At 36.8% G+C, this 25,810-nt stretch overlaps 1 protein-coding gene across 5 annotated transcripts in view; it reads right to left on the reverse strand.

The window, feature by feature from the left end:
* Positions 1–25,810, reverse strand: part of St18 (ST18 C2H2C-type zinc finger transcription factor) — a 314,859-nt gene that overhangs the window by 82,899 nt on the left and 206,150 nt on the right. For 3 of the 5 annotated variants that reach the window (XM_028773409.1, XM_028773407.1, XM_028773405.1), the window contains 3 exons: positions 16,973–17,015; positions 2,418–2,472; positions 758–788 (listed from right to left, as the gene is read on the reverse strand). In XM_028773409.1, coding sequence (XP_028629242.1) covers positions 758–788; positions 2,418–2,472 — 86 coding nt within the window. In that variant the 5' untranslated portion in view covers positions 16,973–17,015. Of the gene's footprint in view, positions 1–757; positions 789–2,417; positions 2,473–16,972; positions 17,016–17,648; positions 17,722–25,810 lie in introns of all 5 variants that reach the window. The other 2 variants (XM_028773408.1, XM_028773406.1) reach the window with 1 other exon arrangement.

A 25,810-nucleotide genomic window follows, 5' to 3' on the forward strand; every position in this document is an offset into this window, starting at 1 on the left:
ACTTTGTCAAACATTCCCCTGTGATATACAAGCAGAGTTTTCTGAGTTCAGAACTTCAGGCTAGTTCATGGATGGGGGCTTAGTGGGTGTACAAGGGCAAGTGTGTTACTCAAGGAAAGTGTATCTTCAGGCTGAGTTCCTTCTCACCAGAAGTCCTTTCTTTTTCCTTTGTATATTACTTTAAAATTTTATACTATGACAATAATTCTGGGAAAACAGAACTAATAAACTTCTGCATCACTCAGTTAGGTAGAATTTTCAAAACACTGTGCAAGCTATAATACCTAACACATAAATGGAAGGACATGCTTTAAAAAGGTCACATTATTTTCTACGGTGTAGGTTAAAATTGGAAGTAACTAGCTGGTGGAATTACCTAATTATTTAAAACAAAAACTGAATAGTTCAGAATCTAGGCAATTTGTTCTTTGAACTCATGAACCATCAGTGCAAAATCTAGCCACACAAGGTATATAAGCATATAGAAAATAGGTGGCCAGTGAAGAAAAGCAGGTAGTAATCGGTGTTATACAAAAGTGGGTTTTTTATTAGAATATTAGATCAAATATTTTTCACTCTTATTGTCAACACAATTGTTACCCTTCTCTGCTTGCCTGAGGGTTAGAAAGAACCAAGTGAAGTTACTCTTTGGTTTAGTCTTCATTCTGAAGCAAGGGTTCTGAGCTGGTGAAAACAACTTATTCTAAACTAATCAGATCAATCAATATTTGAAAGAATCACATAGGGGAGATCTTACCTGAGCTCTGAGATCAGAGAAGCCATTGGAACTGTTCACAAAAAAATGAAGGAAGGAAGGACAGAAGGAAGGAAGGAAGGAAGGAAGGAAGGGAGGGAGGGAGGGAGGGAAGAAGAAAAAAAGAAAGTCTCAATTTAGTTTATTTTTAAAACTATTTTACTGAAACTTTAACACTAGTGATATTCGTTAACAGTAAGAAAGTTCTTAGGCTGCAAACTTTGCTAGTAAGTGGCTCAAGTTGATCTCAATTTCCTACATATGGGAGACAAGAACAGGCTTCAGCACTGTCAGTATCAACAGCCTTTCAAAATAAGGGACTTTTTCAAAGAGCTTTGAAATTCTGCCTGAAACTCTGGGAACTAAAGGAATTTGTGTTGGTAAATACCTGCCTACACAAGGATAAGCAGCATATGGAGGGAGACAACAGGTGGTTTCCAAAATTACTCACGCTTCACAAGAAACAGTAGTACACTTCTGAAAGAACATGTTGGCTCTATTTAAGGCTGTGTATGTATTGCCAAAAAAATAAAGTCCAAAAATAATTGCAAATTAAAAGACCCACATCTTGAAACTGTGGTGGAATGGTATTCTTTGAGACATCAAAATAAGAAACAAACAGTGTAATCTGTAGAATTCTGCTATTTAGAACAAGCATACACTTATTCTAAATAATAAAATAGACTCTTATTCTTAAGCATATCCCATTGAAAAGTTTGTTGCATGAAAATTAATGCCCTAAAAACATATTATTTCAAATTTAAAGATACAGGATATGATTACTTTAAAAGTCATTTAAACTGAAACTACATAATAATAGAGGGTAAAGGTTCTGTTTCAGTAGAGAACGTTCATACTACAGAGAGGATTACTTCGCATTTGGGATGCCATGGTCAATGACAACTGCACACATTTTTACTAAAATCTTTAATCTTGGACTAAATAAAAAGCATAGGGACTCTAGTTTTCAGATAAATAGGAATTAACTGTGCTGACTACATATGTAGATGCATAGCTAACAAAACAAATGTATTGCATTACTTAGTCACACTCAACTGTAAATTCCATGCCCTCCCAGAAAGGTAGGGTTACAGTAGCTCAGCTCTCCCCAATCAGCATGGACACTGGACAGAAATGTGAAGGACAGCTCTCCAGAATGTTTTCAGAGCTATGGTGAAACTAGTTTTCCACTTAGAATTCAGGGTCACAAAATATATCTAATTATAATAAAAGTTATTTTCCTTGAGGGGTATAATTGCCAGTCAATCCTGTTTTCCAGCTGTTTAGATCATCAAGGGCCTGCTTATATTTCAATATTAGATTCCCATCTGTTGGTTACAAAAAAAGAGAGGTAGCCAACAAGTTGAACCTTCCAAATATTACTTTCTGGAGATGCCTGGAACTCTCAGTAGAAACAGTGAAAAAAACAAATGTTATCATTTTACTTGAACTAGGTAGAGTCTGGGACTATTAAGCCAGACAGCATAAACATAAAAATCAGCCTTGGTAATATGCTGACGATCCTGTTTTTCTCCTCGTTACTAGAGACCATCACTCCTGCTAACCAAAGTTTCTTCACTTACTACACACAAGGGACTAGCATAGGCATACCCATCTTTCATGGTCTGATTGGCACGGTGTCAAGGACCTCTCACTAACTCACCTTCAGTTTCTTTTGTGAGGGTCTGCAACGTTTTATCTTCAACCTCTGCATCCATCTGTAATATGAACACAAGTACTGAGATTATCACTTTGATATTGACCAGTCAATCAAAACATGTAATTAGAAATTCTGAAGGTCATTATGAAATCGTGCAGCCTTCCATGTTTCTGAACTTCCTTTTGGCTCTATGTCATCTGGGTGACTATTCTTGAGTACCACTGATTTTAGAGACATATCTACAGATGTTGGAAACCAGAGATGATAACAGTGAGAGGGTAGATGGAAGTGTTTGCTAATGATTTACATGCTTCTAGAATTCCAAAGACTGAAAGAGAGTGGTCGTGAGAATGAGATATCCAAACACCAAATCAAAATATCCAGACTGACTAACTGATTTCAAATGCCTCCACCTTTCTAGATGCTTTCTGATTATAACTCTTTATAAGTTAGGAAAAACAATTGCCTATGTAAAAATGCAACCAAAAGGCAAACTCTTACAGTGTCCCTCCAAAATACTATTGCGAGTTTACCTATCAACAGTGAACTACATTTTCTTTCTGAGTTCCAGAAAACTACAGTCATGAGATCACACAAATGTAGAAGAAACATAAAATCCAAGTGAGGCACATGGAAGTATCAATTCCTATCATTACTGAAGGTTTTAAATGTAATCAAATAAATTATCAAAGGAATACAGGCTTTCAAAGCCTTCTGTTTTCACATACTCTGACCCCATAGGCATCTATCCATTTTGCAAGAGTCTAGTAATAACCTCTTAGTTTAATTCACTTCTGCACATTTTTAGAATTCTTAAATATAAACAAGGTACTTTGCTTGTGGAAAAATAAGAGGCAGAGAGCAGGAATGTTTTCTGGCTCCAGTCCTTCCATCCTGACGTGCACAGAGGCAGTGTGACTGCTGTGGTAATGGAAGCTAGACTCCACTCTCAGAGGCTAGGTTGTGATTGAAGGCACTGACCTGCCATGGACTTATAATAGGGGAGCAGGTGTGGCAATGATGGACTTTAATTTCCTTTAATAAACCTTTTATGTGCCACACTTTTACTGCCATTCGACGCTCTCCAAGGTCCTGCACATAATAGGTTCATTACTTTTGATTACTATAGTCTATTGAGACAAACAACTCCAGAACACACTATATATTATGTTCAGTTAAACCAATATAGACTATTTATCCATTGTGCATTTTTTCACCTGCAACACTACAGATGAAATTAACAACAGCTCTCGTAAGCTAAAACTATTAAACCCACCAGAACTCTTTTGTCATTGCTTCATAATAAGCACCACACCAATCATTGAACTGCTTTTTAAATTAGCAAACAAAAAGTGTTCACGGCTTTGGCTGAACAGCAGCCACTTTAGTCTAAGTAAAATGGTTCATTGTTATAAATATTTTAAAAGTACACAATAAGAGAAAACAACAATAAGACAGAGGTGAATTTTTCCTGTTGATTTTCTTTCTTTTGAAGCCATATGAGTTTCTGACAGATGCAGCACTGCCCAGGATTAAAAGGGCTTGGTTTACTCAGGACAGCATGGACTGCGTTATGAAATCCCCTCCTCCCAGGAGGATTTCTGCTGAATATAAAGTGGCTCAGCTCATGCAAACGTAGCTCTGTGTGCTACACAAATAACTAGATTAAGGGAGATCAGTAGCATGTGAGGGTTAAAATGATGAAACACATCACATATTTCTGAGGAAGCTACTCTCATGGGCAAGCATTCACACAGTGCAAGTCTATTATTCTGCAACACAGGTGCTATTAATTTTCTCTAGACATTCTGAAAACTGCCCCCAACATGAGGGAAGAGTGAACTCCATGAGTTTCTTTACCAAAACTGAAAGACAGACTGCCAGGAGTCCAGAGGCATACACGAGTTTCAGAAACATAATAAAATGCAGTCCTTTTTATAGCAGCATTGAGATGCCAGCCATGGGTCTGGGCTGTCGCCACTCGACATATCCATCTCTTCACCAATGCTACCTGAGGTGAGGGGTGGGAATGTACAAAATTCCTTGATTAATCTTGGAATCTCACCTCATAACTGTATTTTGCTGGGCTATTACTTTTTCTTTACTTTTGGTATAACATAGATATATTGTTCATAAGTTTTGAAGTTGCACATGGGCCAATTCATAGGCATGCAATGGAACAAGGCTATCATTTATAGGCTGTCAGTCTCACCGGCCTGCTCTTCTTCACTTTGATTAACAGTGGTAAGTTCAGTGTCTGTCACACAGGGGACAATAAATCAGAAACCTAAACTACATAAGCATTTTGTTTTGATGGGAAAATTTAAAACTGTGAGATGTCTTTCTCTTTTCTTCCATTCTAATTTAAAACCAGATCTTACTGGACCATGGCACAGTTCAATAATAGGAAGCACTGTGAACACACAGTGCTTATCTTCTCTCTCTCTCTCTCTCTCTCTCTCTCTCTCTCTCTCTCTCTCTCACACACACACACACACACACACACACACATACACACACCACACACACACACACACACACACACACACACCAGGTCTTTGCTCTCTATAAAGACCTTTATACATGACAGAAGGAACTTCTAATGGGGCTTGATAAACTGCAAAGGAACATGTGTAGTTTCTCTATAGACAAACCTCTTACTAAAGTGGATGTCTTGCTTTAAACATGCACATTCAAGGTGCGAAGACCTCTGTCCTGTGCATGTCTGAAGATACGGGGTAGGAGATGTCTCTACCCTTTCCAATTCCTCATGAATTTTAAAGGAGGCACAAGACTCTTACATGATTAAGGCAAAATGATACAAATAATATGTAATTTTTCAATCTTGAAAATCAAAGTTTTTAGAAACTTTTTTTTTTTGCCTACTGGCAAGTGATGTTTGTTATCTTTCTGCTTAGGCACAATAATGTTATTGAAAAGATTGCTGTTTTGTTTTTTGTTTTGATTTTTCAAATCGTAATTTTTACTCATTCACACAGGGGTTATAAAGACAAAAAGGCAAGACATGGTGAAAGGGATGACACTGGAGTGTGGGTGTTCAGAGGGAATACAGATATCTTTCAGAACAAGGGATCGGCTGGGTGAAGGTTCAAGGGACAGGTCACTTTGACTCTGCCTATCATTCACTTGCTCTTATCTAAGTTGGTATTACCTGCCAAGGCTACCTATTTACAAGGTCTATGACTACTCAGGCTGGTAAATTTCCACAAAAGCTACCTGTTTACAATAGCTTATAGCCATCTATTTCAATGTTTTTCCACAGAGACCCAAGACTTGGTGTTAGTATACATGTATGACAGGCCTATTGCTGATTTTAGGCCTATGGCTGATTTTTAGGCCTTCAGTGTATAAGCAGGGCTGCCCCTGACATCTCCTCCCTTCTCTAAGTATAGAAGGGCTGTGGCGATTCTAATCTTGTGAAGGTGGGAATAAAGGCCTGACCTCCAATAATTGAAGGGGACCTTATAATGGCTCTGGTCCCCCTGTTGTTGTCCAGTGAGGCATGAGGGCCATATCCATCCTGATGTCGAAAAGACTGCTGTTAATATTGTAAAAGTTATGATTTCGTTTCAAAACATAAATTTATTTTTTAAGACCTGTCCTGTGGATTTTGTAGAACTTTGTCTACCTCACTTTATTAGTTATGCAGAAAAAGATAGGTATTTCTGAGATGCCTACAGTGGTTCTTCGAATTTGCCATTACATTTTTTTTTTTGCTCTGAAACTCCATTAATAAGAATCACACATGGTAGTGCACACCTTTAATCCCAGCAAATGGGAGGAAGAGGCAGGTAGATCCTGTGAGTTTGAGGCCATCCAGCCTGGTTTACATAGAAAGTTCCATGTTAGCCATGGCTACACAGATCCTGTTTCAATAGAGAAACAAATAAGAAAACTGGGAAGAGTTCAGTCTAATGTGTAGTTCACATATACCATTGCAATCCTACAGCAGAAAGAAAAACATAGTTCATGTTCAGAATCTAACTTATAAAGCAATGAGGGAAACTTTTGCCAAAGTCTTACTGGTATATATGGTCTTCTGGATAGCTGAACAAATGTGAGAACAAATGGCAAGTGTGAAAAACACAAATAAAATAATGTTAATAAATAACATTTCATAGAGGATATATAAGTGTCAGAGGTAGAAATAAGCTGATACCCAATAAAGCAGGAAAATCGATGAAATCTATTTAGTTGACTATTGAATGATGCTGTTTAGCATCTTTGCATACTTAAAGGCCTATACAGAGATGGATGAAAAATTTCCAATTTGACCATCTTTTTTTGTATTGGAGCTTATTATATCACAGGTATTATGTATCATAGGCATTATTATATCACAGGCAAATATTGTCTATTTGTCTCTATACTTACCTTCCTTTCATTCCATGTTTTTATGTATTTATTGATTGCTCAGGATGAACAGAAGCATGTTGAGTGTCAACATTTAAGAAATGTAAACTTTAACAAAATTCTTTCTCATAGCACCCCATAGTATCATATTTATCAGTGTTTTTTCTAATTTATTAAGGCACTTATTTAAGGCACCCAGTTCTTGATTCTAGTTCTTCATATTTGCATGTATATTATTGTATGGTCATTGATTCTATATAGAAGGCTGAGGGGTTGAACAGCATGACTAGTTTAGAGTTATGAGTGGCCTTTTCTCTCTTATTCCTTAATTCTCCAACAAATAGCCAAACTGAAAGAGGAAGTAGATTTAGCCTGCTATCAGACAGTACAGCTTATTAGACTGTACTTTGGGGAACATCTCTATCCAAGGACCACATTAGTGCATGCTACTCACAGGTGAAATAATTTCAAAATGGATTTTTCTAGAATCCTCAAGAATTTCATCAGCAAAAGGAAATAGCTTGGACCTAAAAAACCTTGGAAAACATTATAGTGAAGACTTTACTTGTATTGTTTCTTTTCAAGTTGTCGTCACAGTTGAAGAGTCTATCCAGAAACTTCTATGGCTGGCAATGTTGAACGTAAATCAAAGCCATATGTCTGCATCCTTTTGCCAAATATCTGCAGCAAACAGTTCTATTTTTCCCCACAGGTAACAAGTGTTTGTCACAGATTTCTATCAGTTGCTGCACCATGGCCTCAAAGTCACAGTTTTGTGACATGGGATGGGATTGACACACTGCCAGCTTTATTTTTTTGGAGTTGTGTATTTTAAAACTATGCCTCATTTAAATATAACTTAAGGGAATTAATATATAAAAGGCCTTTCACATTTTCCCTTTCTAATATTTTGAGATTTATATGCTGCAAAATAGGCAACTTTTAGAAAATAATTTCTTCATAAGACATACATTTTTTTCAAATAGACTTTGTCTCATGGACAATCAAATTTCTCACTTTTCAGTGTATGTAGGAATGAGCCCTGCAAGTCATCTGGGATATTTATAGGATTGTGGTTTTAAAGTATCTTTAACCTCACTAATTTTTAATACAAATGAATATACATTCAATTTTTTAAATCTATTTAATCATGAACCATTCTGTAAGGGCAGATACTAGTAACAATACACAACAGTTTGCAGCCCTAGAGGATGTCAGTTGCTTAGCAGTTTAAAACAGTAAGCTGAGTGCTGTTCTAAAAAATTTATATTATCGGGCATCAGTGGGAGGGGAGGCCCTTGGACCTGTGAAGGCTTGATGCCTCAGCATAGGGGAATGCTAGGGCAGTGAGGTGGGAGCATGAGTGGGTGGGAGCTCCCTTATAGAAACAGGGAGCATGGGATAGGGGGTTTGCAGAGGGGAAGCTGAGAAGGAGGATAACATTTGAGATGTGAATAAATAAAATAACCAATAAAACATTCTTTAAAAATTAGCATTGTAAACTCAGCAGCAAAAACGAATGTAAAAGCAAATGCAAGGTGACCACTGGTGACCAGGCTTTATATAAATTCTTTGATTAAATGAGTTTTCTTTCAATCTATTCTAATTTTTAATAATAAATGTGAGATCACATCACCCTTTCTGCAGTTAACCTGTGTATGCCAACTGCTTTCTCTGGCCCCTCAGAGCCACTCAATATTTTTATTCAATTTAGTAGAAAATCTTGAAATTCTTCCTAGTGAGAGAAAAAGTAAAAGAAAGAAATCATTTCAGGCTGGACTGGAAAAACGCTTATTTAAAAGAACCTTAGTGAACAACAGAGGACAGGTTGGCATATTTCACCTATAATTTGGTTGGCCACAATGCAGACAGAATGTAATTGTTATATTACAAATTGTATTACTAATAATTTTATGATTCATTTTTGTAGTATTAGAGATTGAAGCCAGGACCTTATCCATGGTAGGCAAGCACTTTACTGTTCAGCTATATCCCTAGTCCTATTATGACTATTATTGTTACTCTTACCTATCAAAAAGAAAAAGTTAGCGCATTATATTCAATGAGCTCTAGTGAGGAAGCTGCAAGAGACAGCACCTTCCTCTGTTACCTGAGCTGTTCTGAAAGCGGCCAGCAGAAGATGCGATTAATCCCATAGCTAGCGTTTCAATTCACTTTTCAAGGAAACAACCTGTTTTTCGTTTATTTTACCATCAAATTAACAACACACAAGGCTGCATCCTCTCTATTTGGTTCCCGGGTGGGGGGTGGGGAAGACACTGAAAGCCAGTGTAGTATACTCAGCATCCTAAAGGGGGCCCTGCTATACCAATGCCATGTGAACACATGCTCACAGCTACATGTTTACAGTTTGCAGTCCTGATATCTTAAGTCACAAGCCCCCAACCTTCCTTGCAGGAGACTTCTGTCACTGGCCTTTTACCTAGTGCAGTGTCTTAAAGCAGCAGCCTCTCAGCTAGACATTACTGTTCCTTGCAAGCTTTGACCAGACATGAAGCAGATGCTTTTTCAACTCAAGTCAGCAACTGTGACTGTTCAGAAGAAGCAGGCAGCAAATTATCACACAGTTACCCAAGTAGAAGAATGGAAAAGGAGTACCACAGCTAGCTAGGGAACTCTTATTTTGTGTTTGACTGCAACTTTAAAAAAATATTTTTGGCCCATTCTTGTGTGTTCTTGATAGAGAAAGAGTTCTGGAGCTTTCCACCTGCCTAGTTCCCTTTGTTTGCCACACACCAACCTAAAACAAAAGATCCTGGAAGCAGTCATACTGGTGAACAAAGCTCTTTCTAAATCCTGAAAGTAATGGCTTTCTGTCTAATGCCCTATCGTGTTATGTATTTATTAGCAATACATTTTCCATTTATTTTCTCAAAGATTGCCAATAAAGAACGGAATCACATAAGGGAGTAGCTGTAAAGCCTCTGAGTTCCCTAATGTCAAACTCATTAGCATCCGAATAAGCACACAGCAGCACGTCATCTGCACAATCGCAATTTTTTACTACTTTTAATAGCGTTTCTCAAAGGGCTCATTTTCAACTTTCTTCAGTGGTTAGTTGAATCTCCTGGGAGAAGGAGCTTCCTGCCGCTCACAGCTTCTACTGTGCAGCCTAGCCTTTGCTGTCAGACGCATCAGGCCTCTGCCCTAACCCCATCTGCTGTGGCTTCCCTCCCTGGAGACTAGAACAGAGGCAGCACAGCTGAGATCTGCTTGAGAAGTGTGCAGAGGGTGCTGAGAAAAGATAAGTTCAGGAATATGATTTGACACGCAAAGACCCAGGATGTGGAAGCAGAATGAAATAGAAATGGGAAGCAGGGCCTCTCCAGAGGCTCACTGGGTCTGTCACTAAAGTTCCATCCAGCTCATTTATGGAAGCCACAGTCAAACAGGAATCTCCCACTCTTCTTTTCCTATATATTCGTAACACCTTTAAGCCCTCACTTTTATTAAATGTCATCCTTAGGTTTTAAAAAAACTATTGTTATTTGCCACTCTTCAGTTGTATTGTATGTTCTAAAAACAAACAAACAAACAAACAAACACCAAAACTTTTTCCCAACTTAAGTGCATAATAGCCCATGAGGAAGGCACATTGTTAAGACAGTTATCCTCAAGCCTGGAGGCTTCACCAAGGACCAAGGATTTCCAGCAGTACTACCTCCACCTCTTAGCATGCATTTACTTTCATGGAAGTCCTTCCCTTTCTGAAACAGCAACCTTAAAAGGCAAAATTACATGGTAACCAAGGTGTGGCAGGTTAGTAGCCCATATAGTGTCTTTCTAATTAATGACTCAGATGTTCAGATATCTTGGCTCCGTGAAGTCATCAGCTAGTACTCTATTTGCTGACTTCCCTTTTTGAAAAAATTAGAGGATGTGAGGCCTTAAGAACTGCTTCATAGATGACTACTTGCTTCTGTAAACCTATGTTATAGTATGATGCATGTGTTACATTATTTAAAAGAAAAGAAATACACAATATTTGAGATGGTGGTTTGTTCTTATAGATGAATGGGCCAAGGGTTATGATCTATATGTCAACTCTGTTCCCCAAACAGAAAATCACAGTCACACTTAGTTCAAAAGGAAGTAATATTTATTTAATTCCCCAAAGTAAATGTAAGGTGAAAAGTTTTGCAAAGGGGCAAGTGAATTTCTCAAGTTATGTGTGTACTACACACTACTTCTGGTTTAATATGAACTCAATGCCATTTGCCAGTGTGTTGTAACTGACATGACTGCGCCACCACTATCCATGTGATATAACATTAACTCACCAACACCATCGATGTGTTCTAACAGGAGCTCACTATCACCAACAATGGGGTATAGCATAAAATAACCACCACTTCCAATGTGTTCTAGTTACCATGACCTCACCACCACCATCAATGTGGTATAACTAACATGAACTCACCAACACTGCCAATGTTCTTGTGGCGTTTGCCTACTAGTGAAAGCAGTTTGTTCTGTCTAGTCAGGAAGCGCAAGCCCAACAGTCCTCCCAGAAGCCTGGAAAGTTCAAATATAGTTTCAAAAAATTCCAAAGTTTGGAAATATTTGTTACTCTAACAACTCCACATAAAAATACCAGCATATTTTTTTTGTAGCACTGTTTCTGTGGTCCTGCTTTAGCAGCTTCTATCAGTTTTACTGTCCAACCCACTCTTCCAACTTTTAACAACTTCACAGATTGTTACTATTCTTTAGAATGGTAGTAGAAGTTCTTTGCAGTTCTAAACATCAAGATATATTTTATACTAATTAATATATTGATTTAAGTTATAGCTAAAATTTGTGTAATGATACATTATTATATCATACACATATAAATACTTGCATTGTTAATATCGCAAACTACCACACTTGTGTATATATTATTAGTACGTATATATATAATGCTGATGGCTACCTGCAAACACAAGGTGACTCTTCAGTTTCCATTTGTCATTTCACTTATCATAATTTCTGTTAATATTTGTATTTATCTATCTATTTTTTCAGTTCTAGTCAATAAGCCTGAGAACAGATTTTTTCCATTATAGCACTCAATTCTCTATTTAGGATGATACTTCCAATTTCTGTGAGTCTATTGCCACATAATAGTTATGTTGTTGAAAACAAATTTCTTCTGCTGAGGTCTCCAGGTTGGTATTAGACAATACACATTGTTTTCTGGAACAAATGAATATAAGTATGAGTTTAATTCAAGATTTCTAGGCAAATAAAAGTGTTTCTTGCTGTCTATAAGCTTTACTTTACATGCAGTCCACAGGCAGGTGTCTGATTAGAACGGGAACAGGAAACGGAGCATCTATGAGCCTGGCACATTCCACATGGAAAAGTGGTCCTACTGCAACATGTGATAGTGGGATATACTTAGTTTTAGAGAGGATGTTTCCAGTTTTAAGTTATTGGGTATTCAATTAGATTTTATATCATTTATGCAAATGCCTTTCATCATCCACTTTTAATTAAAATATGTTGGTCATTTTAAAAGAATAAAGTAGTATTTATTAATCAATATACTAGTTAACATTGAGGGATTTAGTTGATTTATACTGGTCCAGCTTTTGAATCTCTAGCCTACAGAACATTTCAAGAAAACTTGAGTGTAAGCAGTTCGACATCCACTTTGATTTGCTTGCAGAACAGGTCATTTTTGCTTAGAGGCGGAAGTCATGAAGAGGATGGATAATTGTGGCTTCTACTGTCTACAGACAAAGTGTAAATACTTACACTAGTAGGAATTCTAGTATTGATATATGTCCTTCCAGTCCCTTTAAAAATAACAATACCTTCTCCTTAAAGTCTGACACAATTCACCCTCAAGATGATTTAACTTTTTACCTGATTTAAACAACAAAATAGCCTAGAAAGATACTTAAAGCCATGTGGTAATTAACATAACTGCATTTAGATGCCATTCATGAGTGATAATTCCAACACCTTGTGGGAAAAAAAGTTGCATGCTGTAAACATTATAAACATATTCAAATAAGCTTAACACAATCTGCCATGCTTATTTCTGCCTAGATCATGGACCAGCGAAATGGTTAATGCAAATGGATTTATAATTTGCTTTGGGGGGCCAGTTTCTTCTCCTTATTTATTAGCCCAGCTGATGGGGCAGATTTGATGAGGCACTTCTGGAATAATTGAGTCATCACACAAAGAAGGCTGCTAGCATTCAGAGTGGTTTTATCAGCAGCAAGCAGGCCTGATTACTGACAATTACACTCTGATCCGGTGATGGAGGAGAAAGAGCCAACGAGTGGGAAATGTCCGTGTTTCTATCCAGGAATAATTTCTACATTCATTTTACATGCTAAGTGTTTCCTATCTCTGCATAATAAACTGTAAACAGGAATAGATGGCACAATGTCCCTTAATATTTCCTGGTAATGAAGACACAAATGTACAGTGAATGCTGATAAATATAGATGAAACATAAGCTATTCTCCCAGTCTGTATTGTTACCTTTAAAACAAATGCATTTTTGTGGTAAAAACATAATCATAGCTAATGCAAAAAAATGACAGAAGATTGAAACTGTCCTTGTAACTACATAGAAACTTTGCAAAAGTCCTGTTAATCACAACTGCTTTAAAGACTGGTGAACTGAAGGTTGAGTCTAGAAACACTATCATCCTGTGTCTCAATGAGAAACTGAAAAACTCCTTGGGTTAGATACAGCAGAGGACAGTGTAACAACGACCTCCATCCATACTCAGAGAAAACAATGATGGCAGCATTTAGGACACCTTCCCTAGTATTGATTTGAAGTTCCCTTCTGTAGGGCATGCTTGCCATCAAGATACATCTGATTGTAAATAACAAAGTTGCCTATGGCCCCTAATCTGCCATGAGCAAAGAACTACTTACTACCTTCCACAAGCAGTTTTTAACCTACTTGTTTATGACATTGCTCATCAACAAAGTAACCATCGAAAAAAATGTATCTGACAGTTGCCTGTTAAGGCAGTCTTTCCTCTGACTCAGAATCAAGTTTGAAATGCCAGGAGTACATTGATATTTCTTAATGTGCTGCCTTAGATTTTAGTGGAAACACTCTAATTTCTTATAATATCAAAAGTTTATTCTTTTAAAAAGCCAATCAGATGTGAACCATAAATAATGAACCTACCTAGGTCTGTTTGCTTAATCTTTCCTTTAAAGCCCCTTCCTGGCTTCCAAAGAAATAAAGTTATTCTCTTTAAAAGTTCTCCTGTGGTAACTATGGAAACCATGTTTTGTTACACTAAGCACTTCACTTCAAAGCTTGTGTTGCAACTAAATATGCTATTTTGAGTAAATCTATACTAAACATTCTTTTAATGTCAAAACACTTTTAATAGAGTTCAAAAAATACTTGTTGATTAAAAAACAAGGCTTTTCATTATGTAAAGGGAATTTTTATCTCTTTATGCTATTTCATTATATATAGGGTTACACATTATTTTTGATATCCTTGGACATTTTCCACTTTCCTTACTAATTTCAAGACATTCTTTAAAATATTTTCAGCAAGTCTGATATTTTTATTAATAGTAAATGTTTGGTTTCCATTAACATTTTCACAATAGTCTTTAAGCATGAATTAAGATGAAACACTTCATTTGCCTTCATTGTCTGATAATGAAAATGGAATGGGAGAGTCTACTGAGGTCTAAAAGGAAAATGGCATGGCTCCTTATTGTTGAGGCCAATGAACTAATGGATTTTGGAGAAATAATCCTTCGACTTTTATTATCATTATAAAGTAGAATCTTTAATATAGATTATTTTCACATAAGTATTTTTCTCTTAACAATGGTTCAATATATAGTTACTGGGCAGCAAATATACATATTGCCCCATAAGAAACAAAGGATTTAAAATGATATTTAAGGTACAACTTTTGTCCTCAACTGTACAAACCCACAAGTTAAGTATCCTGATGTGTTGTGGAATATCCTAAGAGAGAAGGAGACAGAGGAAAAAGTGGATATGAGAGTAGTCCAGACAAGTTCTAATAACTGTGATTGCTGTCACACTCAGAGAACTCTAAAGGAAATAAGAAAATGTTCTCAAAGATTCTTGAAAGGATTCCAGTAGTCAAACTGGTTTGGTCAATGGGCTAAAGCTACATTTTTATGGAGTTGCAAAAGGGTCAAAGATCTTTTAACTAAAGATGGTTAAACTAACTAGATGAAATTAAATGTCTTGAATTTGTTGATTTTATTTGTAACTTTCCAAGAAACTTCTTCCTGCAGGATAAGAACTGCAAAATCTGCCCACAGTCATGATTGACAGCAGCCCCCACATTCTTGTACTAGAAGAGAATATTTATGGTCCACCCATTTTGATGATGAGGTTCTGCCTTGCATTTTTACTTATGACTTTCTTCTTTTACTTAGGCTTGGGTAGGCCCATGGAAGAAGCAATTTTATGGTTGTGGCTTGTGCTCAGTACATTACTGCTGAAGTAAGCCCAAAATAATCATTTTCAGATTCTTGAGAATATAGGTTATTAATTGATTTAAACAAGTCCCAGGCACGCAGCATCTGGGATATTATAAGTGTGGTCAGTTTGGTTGCTTTGTTAGCTACAGAAAATTAACATGGTTTGCTTGTTTGTTATGAGATAAGGTCTTGCTGTGTATCTCAGTTCTATGAAAATCTCATTCTTAGAGTCTGCTTTTCTCATTCAAAATTTACCAGAAGGTCTTGACCACTGGGCACCTATATTTTACTTTAAGTGAGATATGACCATGTATTCAAAGTTGAATTTGATATTACAGAGAAAAGAAACTATTTCTAGGAGGAAAGAAAAAAACATCTAGCAATTTTACCAATAGTGAAAGGAGATAGAGTTTACTAAGCAAATGTCTGTCATCATTGCTGGAGTCTTATCAGGAAGCATACAGTGTCATAGACACTATACTGTTTAATATCCCTTCATCATTACGTGCCTATGGGAAGTCCATATTACCAATTTACCCACAAAGACAGCACAGTCCAGTATGATCACTACCAGCTTCTTTATCACACAGTAGACAAGTTGTTGGCATAGCAGCCTCTGCTTTTCTGTAGGTTACTAAGCTTCTGCAGCAGAGAGCCAGGCTACTGCCCTCTCTGATAGTCCATTATTCTTACCCTAGCTCACGTTCACTCAGGCTCACTGAAGGAGTCAATAGAACATGCATTCCTTTGTTTTTTCACACAACTATTATATTTATAGCAATACGCTATGTTGCGTTTTTGAAAAGAAGTGTTACAAAATGGAAGATAAAGTCACTGTGTATCAATAATTATCATTTATATCCCCAAATAAATAATCCTACAGTATTAATTTTGGCCTCCAAAGAATTTGTTTCATTCAGAAACAGAATAGTCTTCCTAGGATTTATATTATTAGCTGTAAAATATATCCTACCTATTGGTTGGATCTATTACTTTTCTATTATTTCTTTAACAAATATTAATAAGCTTAATAGCTTTAAAGAAAGATCTACTATTATTCTATAGTTGTGGTGGCTCCAGGGTCTTTTTATGGTCTTATCAGTGTGAGACCAAGGCAGGCTATGCTGTGAGGGATCATCCATTTCCTTACCAAGCTAACGTGATAGAATTCAGTTCCTTATTCTCGACAACATGGAGCTGCAAGATGACAATGAGAGTCATTCCTGCCTCTAGAGGTTGATGCTTTCCTTAACTATGCCCCCTTCATCTTCAAAGCTGGCCATGTGATTTGACTGGACATTATCCAACTCTAGCATCCTGAGTAAATCTACTGCCCTTTCCATAAGAACCTTGAGTAGTCGGTCCTTCCTTTATAGTCTGAGATGTTTTTCCCATCTCAAAGTTCTTAAATGACTCATATCCCCTTTGTTATGCAAGGAAACACATTCACCAATTTCAAGCACTTCTTTGGCAGGGAGGCAATTGTCCTATAAGCCACAATTCCTAGTCATCAATGAATTCTTAATATTTTAGTACAAGTGCATCTCATTATCATACATGTGATACCACAAATCTTGGTACCAATATTAATAAATACTAACATCTTTATTGGTTCTCTAAAATCAACTTTCTTAACTTCTCATACATTTTGGAAGGGCACAGAAGTTGAAGATGCATTTTGGAGGAGAATTTTAATTTTAAATAGGCATCACTTACCTTCCCTAGCAGCTATTAAATTTGAACAGAAGAGATGTCATTGCTACAGAGGGGGCATCATCAGAGAAAACATGGAAAAAAGAAAAGAGAAAAGTTAGTTAAATAGCAATTATCTCTACTATTTATTTATTGCATAAAACAATCCTTTAGAGCAAAGAGCAGCGGTTCTCAACCTGTTGGTCTCGACTCTTTTAGCAAACCTCTATCTCCAAATATATTTACATTACAAATTAAATAACAGTAGCAAAATTACAGTTATGAAGTAGCAATGAAAATAATTTTATGGATGGGGGAGGATCAGCACAACATGAGGAACTGTATTAACGCGTTGCAGCAGTAGGAAGGTGGAGAAGCACTGCTTTAGAGTAATATGAGAACTGAGTATCAGACTATGAGTCTGGGTAGTATCACATTCAATAACCAGACACATTATTTTAAAGACTATCCTACAACAAGAAAAACAGGTGCCCATTATTAAGAGAAACATTGCTTATATTTGAGACCTTTGTACATAAGTACTTTTGAGAACCTTTTCTAGAAGCACACCTGAGAGGGTAAATGAATTATCAACGATAGTCTTTAAAAAAAGAATCAGTGGTTTAACACTAATTTCTAATCAGATCCTACAGAAAGGAACAGCCCGCATGGCAGCTGTACTTTTCCCAGGGTTAATTACCTTTCACTGCTCTCTACTAATGAGTCAGCTGTTCCTGCCACCACATACTACCCTGGTTCATCTGGAGCTGGAGCTGTGGACAAACACAGGAGTGACAGACCTATTTACATATGGGGGTGTTGTAAAGGTTTCAAAAGAATTTTTTTTTTATAAATCCTTTACTGCTCTTATGTTTCCATGATAAACTTATTTTTGACAAATAAGGTTTTATTTGATCAGTGACTTTTCTGCCTAGAAACAGCGTTTATCCCTGGTAGATATACAACAGTAAAAGCCTTGGAAGGAGGTCAACTTCATCACTTCCCTCAAAAGCTTTGTGTCATTTGCTCTTTAGTATCACAGCATGGCGAAACTCCCACTGCAATGGGAGACAAATAACCTCTGATTTGTACACCTTTCTTCACTTTTCAAAAGATTTCTTTAGAAACCTTTAGTTGTGTTACTGAAAATCAAATTCAAAGGTAGAAAGAGATTAAGAGAGAAGGGTGCCCGGTATAGCTTTGAGACTGCAATGTAAATTAAAAAATTAAGAGACCTGAAAATTATGTCTGTGTCAAGAACATTGTTGGATACTATATCATCCCTAGACAGAACACATACACACGCACCATGCACATACATATGCATGTAAATCTAGGTATACATATTCCTACAGCCTATAGATTACTTACTACCTATATTACAGATCTTTTATCCAAATAACTGTTCTCTTTCCATCATATGATATTGACACAGCAAGCCCTTATGTAATTTGAGCAGTGTAGTGAAAAAAGTTATAAAGTTCTTTTGCCTTTTTAATCCAGAGGTAGCTGAGGGGCTAGCCAAACAGTAAAGTAGCATAGAGCTCTATTTAAACATACTCCAATTGCCTCTGAATAAAAGATCCTCTTCTACTGGAAACTTTCAGGCTCGAACTCCGAAACTCTTAAACTTTCATATACACAGAGACCACCTACAGATTTTGCTAATAGGCGGGGTCTTGTGTGGACACTGCAAGGTCTGGCTTGACATTATATAGTGCTCACAAAGTCCCAAGTGCTCCTTGTTAGTCCATAGGCTTCACTGATAGCAAAGTAACGAAGCAGTGGTTTTTTTTTTTTTAAAAAAAAAAAATAAATGAAACAGTATTGTTTTTACTTATTCACTTTCCATCCTAATTACTGTTCCCCTCTCTGTCATCCCTCCCACAATCCTTCCCCATTCCCCATCCCCTTCTCTTCTGAGTGGATGGGGGCCCCCTGGCTATCCCAACACCCAGGCACTTCAAGTCTCTGAGGCTAGGCACTTCCTTTCCCACTGAAGGCAGACAGGGCAGCCCAGCTAGAAGAACATATCTCACATACAGTAACTCCACAGGAAGACCAACAGAATCAACTAATTTGGACCTTTGGGGGTTTCAGAGACTGAACCACCAACCAAAAAACATACACAAGTTGGACCTAGGCCTCCCCGCACATACGTAACAGCTGTTCAGCTTGGTCTTCATGTGAATTCCAAACAACTGGAACAGGAGCGTAAGTAGTTCTTAATCATTAGCCTGCATCAGAGTTCTGCAGAGGCTTGATTCAGGCCAGAGGACTGATGCCAGTTACAGAGGGGGGACCTGAACTGAGAATCTGTACTTCTAACAACTTCTTGGATACTGATAATGCTGATCATTGGAGACTGCACTTCGTGAACCACAGCCTTAACTATTCATTATTAAAGATACACAAAAGTCTCCAAACTCAAAAGCTAACAAATGCCCACATGGAACAGACAAGCGTGTCTACTTTATTTCAGAGCCATTAGTTTGCTCTAGCACTAATACATCATGATAGAAACGAATAGATATAAACTGAATGTTCTGTCCCAACACTGAAGCACATCTTGAAGAACACTTTATAAATTATTGAACTTGCTCTTACCTTCAGATGAAGCTATTCAGATCAAGAAAGACATAGTAATTATGTGCTTCATTACAGGTGTGATTATCAAATATAAGCACACAAATTACAAATAGAAGATTTCTCAAAATATTTAAATTTTCAGAAAAGTGAATAAAATATGTGAATAAATTAATTACAAATTATAAAATAAAGACAAGTTAAAACCTCAAGCAATGATACAAATTCTTTGAGACATTCAGTATTAGCAGCGTAGTATATTCTCCTAAATGGCACAGTATATTTCTGATACACGCTCACATCAGAGGTGTTCTGTATTGATTACCACTGGTTTGAAGGACACATTATACTAGAGACTTCTTGGAGGGTGAGAAAATTTGTTTTTAATTAAAAAAAAATATTTGATTTCCCTTCATGTAGACAGCATAGTGTCAGAGCCCTGACCATAGCATTCTGAAACACTGTTAGAAAGAGGAGAGTGATAAGATACATTAGAGTGAAATATCTTCCTGGTGTGTTTTATTAAGGAAATGGAGAGTGGCTCTCAAAACAGTAGACCATCACTAAAGCCAAAGCAAAAGCTTTAGCACTTATCTCCCCAGGACAGGGAAGATTTCCCTGGACATGAACTTCTATATCAGCACTTCAATGAGCTCAGAGAACAGGGACCCATGTATGCAGGTTCAGTAAACACATGATAATGGAAAGGTATCAATATCATTTCTGAGTTATTTGGTACTGTTGTACCATAGAAAAATAGAGAATGTCAATCTCATATAAATATAAGGACAATAGCGTCACAAGGAATTCACTTAATATCTGTGTAACTAATGTTCTGGGCATAGAATTGCATTATTTAGGTAAGTCATCGACTTAGATATCAAAATCTTCTTATAGCAACTATTCTCCTGTAGAAGAGAAGCCAGTCAAAGATCAAGTCCTCTGCAAATGGCATGCTTATAGGCTCTGCTGCCTCTCTGCTAGGGAAGATAATCCTGTCATACAAATCAAAAAGACGATCAAATAAAGATCTTTGAGATGCAGGTATTAGATTCACTTATTGATGACTTAGAACAACCTGACTGGTTTGATAAACAAACAAATAAAAAACTAGGTCTCAGAAGTACAAATGTAAAGTTTGAGAGAAAACACACATGGACAGATTTTGGCCATGTTATCTTTTTCTGAAAAGGAGGTGCAAGAAAAAAATTCTTTAGGCCTATGGAAACCCTGACCTTAAAATATAATTTATGTAATGTTTCTTCATAGTTCTAAAAATTCTGAAGGCAGATAAACAATACCATGGGCGGAAAGTGCATAGGAATCCTAACTGACATCCCTCCTTATATAGATTTTAAGAGTTATAATGAATCTGATTATACAAATGTGGTCATTTGAATCTCCAGGCTTGCTGCTTCATGTAGTGGCTAGGAGGTCAGAGACCAGCTCAATTCATGCTGGTTCTATCATTTATCCAATCGCATCAACAACCAATGGACTTTTGCCAAATCAGCATTCTTTGTGCTCATACATACTGATGGGATCTGACCTTTTTCATTTCTTTAAAAAATGTGTATTTTATTATGTATTGATAAATGAGAATTATACACATTATGGGTATAAAGTTTAATTATCAAATCAACCTAATTAACCTAATCTATACCAGTCCCAATATTTATCAATTATTCATCTACTCTATTGGACCTTTGGACACCTCCCCTTCTGTCCCATCTCCAACATAACCAATATTCAGCTGTTTGACTCTATGTCTTTAATTCTTCTTGGTTTTCTATCACATGAAAGTTCTGCAAATACATATACAGAAGTAAAATGCCTCCAAACTATGGAATCTCTTCTCTTAAAGACCTAATCTATATGATTAGTTTACGAAGTTGGCAAGAATGGTCATGAAAATAACACCTTACTGTAGTTGGCTAGAGAGGTTTCCTTTCATCTCTGTAACTCTTCCTTTTCCCCATCTTACCCATAGCTCTGTGTCCCTGTGAAAAACCTCACCTGCCCTCTCCCAGCCCCACCTGCTCTTTTAGACTGGAATCTCCTGTGATCAAGGATGAGTGAGTCTACCTCCTCTCCAGGAGCAAGTGTTCAGCTAGAGTGATATCATCTGAATGAGGACCAATCAATCAGATTATTAAGATAAGGGGACTCCAGAATAAAGTCACTACCTCTGTGGTATGTATTTTTGAAAAATAATATATTAAATCAACAAATTAAATATTTACAGATGAAACAGATTCCCAAAGCATGCAGCAAAAGTGGTGAACATAAAGTTATACATTCAGACTAGATAATGTGATGAATTTACTCATAATTAAACTTGATTATCTTGTCTGTTGATACTATATCTAGAAATGAAAGAGAATCTTTTTAGTTTTTGCTTATTTTGTTTTTGAGACATCTCACTGCTTATCACAGACTGTCCTGGGACACTGGCCTCAAACTTATAACAATTTTTCTGTCTTGAACTCTGAAATGTTGGAATAATAGATAATGAGCCACTATACCTAGGTGGCAAAGAATATCATGCATGGTTTATAAATAAACTGATATCCACTTTACAGATAAGCAAAAGCAGAGCCTGGTTAATGTCTCTGAGTTTAGATCCCCTGCACTTATGTACAAGGTTGGTTCAGTCACATGTACCTGTCATCTAAGACTTGTAGAGGCAGAGACAGGCAGATCTTGGAGGCTTGCTTGCTGGTCATACTAACCAACATAGGTTCAGTAAGAGACACTGTCTCAAAAGAAACAAAAAACTGAAATAAAAAGAAGAGGGTGAAAGAGGAAGACACCCGATCTCAACCTCTGACTTTAATACATGCATGCATGGATGAGTGTCCCCTTCAACATATGTACACACATGCATCACTCTCTCACACAAAGATGAGAACAAAAATATAAAAAGTATGCATAACACTACTATACTTTTTATTACACAAAACTGGCAGCTTGGATAGGGGAGAAAGCAGTAGCTCTTAAGGACTGTCACTCTTAGGCGAATCTTATTAAACTGGAAGAGGGACTACATGTTTGAATGCTTCAGAAAACTAAACTGGGTACTTCTAGAAAAACAAGGTGTAAAATAAAAGGACAGTATAAAAAGCCAACTTTTTTTTACCTAATCACACAAATGGACTTACTTCAGAACAATGATTCCAAATGAGATAATGGTGGCTTTCAGTCTTATACATGAATGATAACTCAGACAGTGGACCAAATTCTTTAGAAATTGACACTGTTCAGTTTATGGTAAATGAACTCACTATACTGTAAGGGTTCTTATAGAAAGCTTTCCTGGTGTTACCATTCTTCATACTGGATTTTTCTGGCTAAGAAGCACTTGAAATCTATCACCTACCTGTCTTTTATCAAGTCCCAGACCCAGGATAGGGTCACTCAGGGAAGGCAAACTTGTATGGTTCAATGAGAACAGCTATAGCTTGGATGGGACATAAGAAAACCAGTAGTAAATAGCATGCTGGAATTGGAGTAGGATTCACAAAACCAGTATGCAGGAGAAGACTTGGAATGTGAGCTGGGGGTTGCTTTACAATGACTGGATTCTATAAACCCTGGCTTGGGACAGAAGAATTAGAATGAAGGTTTTTTGTTGTTGTTGTTGTTTTGTTTTGTTTTGTTTTGTTTTGCCTACAGCAAGGAGCCTGACATGAGATCTGATTCTGGTACATGTACTCCATGGTCTCTGAAATGCTCTTAAATCTTTCATGTTTCATGTCAGATAATAACAGGAACTTGTTCTAGACCAGTGAATACTATGTGAGCTATACAGCGCACAGAACCATGATGTAGTGTACACACAGTGGACTCCAGGACCAAGGAGGACAGTTCCTGAGTAGAGTCCACAGGTGTGTGCTCCCGGTTTCCACAGTGTTGATAAGAGCCTTTATACCTTTGGAGTTGTTTTTAAAGAGAACAGGAGACAGACTGGAGACACTAACGAGAAAAAAAAAGGAGGAAGGACATAGAAAGTAAAAGAGGACATAAATATGATCAAAGTGCATTATTGTGCATGTCCAGAAAAGTCAGAATGAAACTTCTTACCTTACAAACTAACAATCTAAACAGAAAATGGATATGAACGTAGCAGGGAAATTCAATTAAGACACATTTTAAAATATTTACCAATTGTTGTTACTTTGTCTTAGAGCTTGATATAAATGCACTGTGCATATTTATTCTACATACCCAGTGATAGCAATCAGAAATTAGTCATTATTTTCACCAATGAAGTGAAACTGTAACACAGAAAATCTACAAATTTGACTAGTCAGTCAGCATCTCAGAACTACTGGGATTGGCCTCTTGCTCCAAGATCCAGGCTCACCACTCTGACAGTCTTTAGCATTGTGAGATGGATGATAGAGACACAGGAATGAAAAGCACTGAAATTATGTTCCCACTGAGGGGTAAAATCCAAAGCAAGAGTAAATTAACACATAGCCCAGATTAAAGGAAGTAATAAGTACTATAGAAAAATGTCAGTTAGATGGTAAGATCTGCTTAAATCAAGGAATCAAATCAAGCTTTATTGATTTGAGAGAGTAAAGAACCACATGTGTAAATGATGGGGAGATGGCTCAGCAGTAAACTGTTTGCTTTTCAAGTACGTGGTCTTGAAACCAAACTCTAGAATCCCTGTTTTAAAACAGACAGACAGACAGACAGACAGACAGACAGCAGAGTGTTTGTTATCCCAATGCTGGCAAAGTTGAAGCAGGAAGAATATCTGTGCTAGCCTGCATGTTGAGCATCAGGTCTGCAAGAGACCCTGTTTCAAGATTAAGGTTGATGGTACCTGAGGAATGGTACCCAAGTTTTCATCTGGACCTATAGGCTACATACACACGATCAAACATACTCTCTGTGCTGACACATACACACACACGTTTACACACAGTGAAAGAGAAAGACAGAGTCAGAGAGATATGACATGGAGTGAGATCCATGTGTCAGTGTATAAACATCTGCATTCCATGTATCTATAATATATTGTAAATGATTACAACCCAATAACAAAATTAGCCCAATTAAAATTGATCAAAGGAGGGCAAGAAAGAGTGAAAATATGAATAATCAAGGAAGCGTGTGTGCTTAGAAATGTCATGATGTTCAATTAAGATGTAATAGTTATAATAAAAAAATGTTTGGAAGTGCATCTAAACTTTTTAATGGAGAAAAGAACTGCACAAACATTTCCCCAAAAATAATATTCTCGTGACACAACAGACACAAAGTGATACTCACCATCATTAGCCGCAGAGAAAATACAACTTGAAAACAAAAAATAGATGTCACTTTACACTCACGTGGATTAAAAAAAATCAAAGAGAAAGAAAGAAGTGCTAGCAAGAATGTGAATAAGTTTGTACATTGCTGGTAAGAATGTAAAATGGTCCAAGAATACCTAGAATTATCTCAAATAGGCAAGCACAGAGTAACTTTCAATTCTGCAATATAACTATGAGCTACATACATGAGAATAAAACCACATATCCATGCAAATTATACTGGAGTGTTCTTAGCAGCATAATTCACAATATCCAATGCATAGACACAATCCAAGATGCTGTTATTTAATGAATGAAATAGGGAAGTAGTGCATTTAATCACTGGGATCACTTTTATTTGCCAATAAAAGTAAGTAAAATACTGATATGTGCTGAAATCAAGACAAGCCTTGAAAATATTGGTAAGATTGGTGAATAAAAGAAGTCACACATAAAACTCACAAATGGTGTGATTTCAGTTACATGAAATGTTCAGATATCTCTGCAGACATACGGAATAGATTCCTGGCTATGTAGAACTGTAAGAAAAGGTTTGGAAGGATGCTGAGTAAGAAGGACAGCAGGCTTTTGGGAAAAATAAAAAATGTTCTAAAATGATCACTGATGATACATGTGCAACTTAGCACAAACTAAAGGCTACCCATGTCACTATAAATGAGTACAGTGCATACTATATGAATTAGATCCCATCTATTTATCTGTTTAAAGCTATACAGACCATTTTAAAAGTTTGCATTCTTAAAAGGCATGATAAGATGTGGTTAACCTTATTTAAACTGAGGTACGGACCACAGAAGCCAGCTTGTAAACGGCACATAAACAGGGCACAAGGAGATAGATTAGAAGGGATGTTAATCATGAAGAGAAAACTACCAAAGCTTTTGTTTTGTCTCTGATACCAAACAAAAGTATGAGGTGAGATATTTTGAAGAAGAGTCATAGTCTG

Source organism: Grammomys surdaster, unplaced genomic scaffold (assembly GCF_004785775.1).
Source record: "Grammomys surdaster isolate TR1022 unplaced genomic scaffold, NIH_TR_1.0 226, whole genome shotgun sequence".
In the NCBI taxonomy this organism is placed as follows: domain Eukaryota; kingdom Metazoa; phylum Chordata; class Mammalia; order Rodentia; family Muridae; genus Grammomys; species Grammomys surdaster.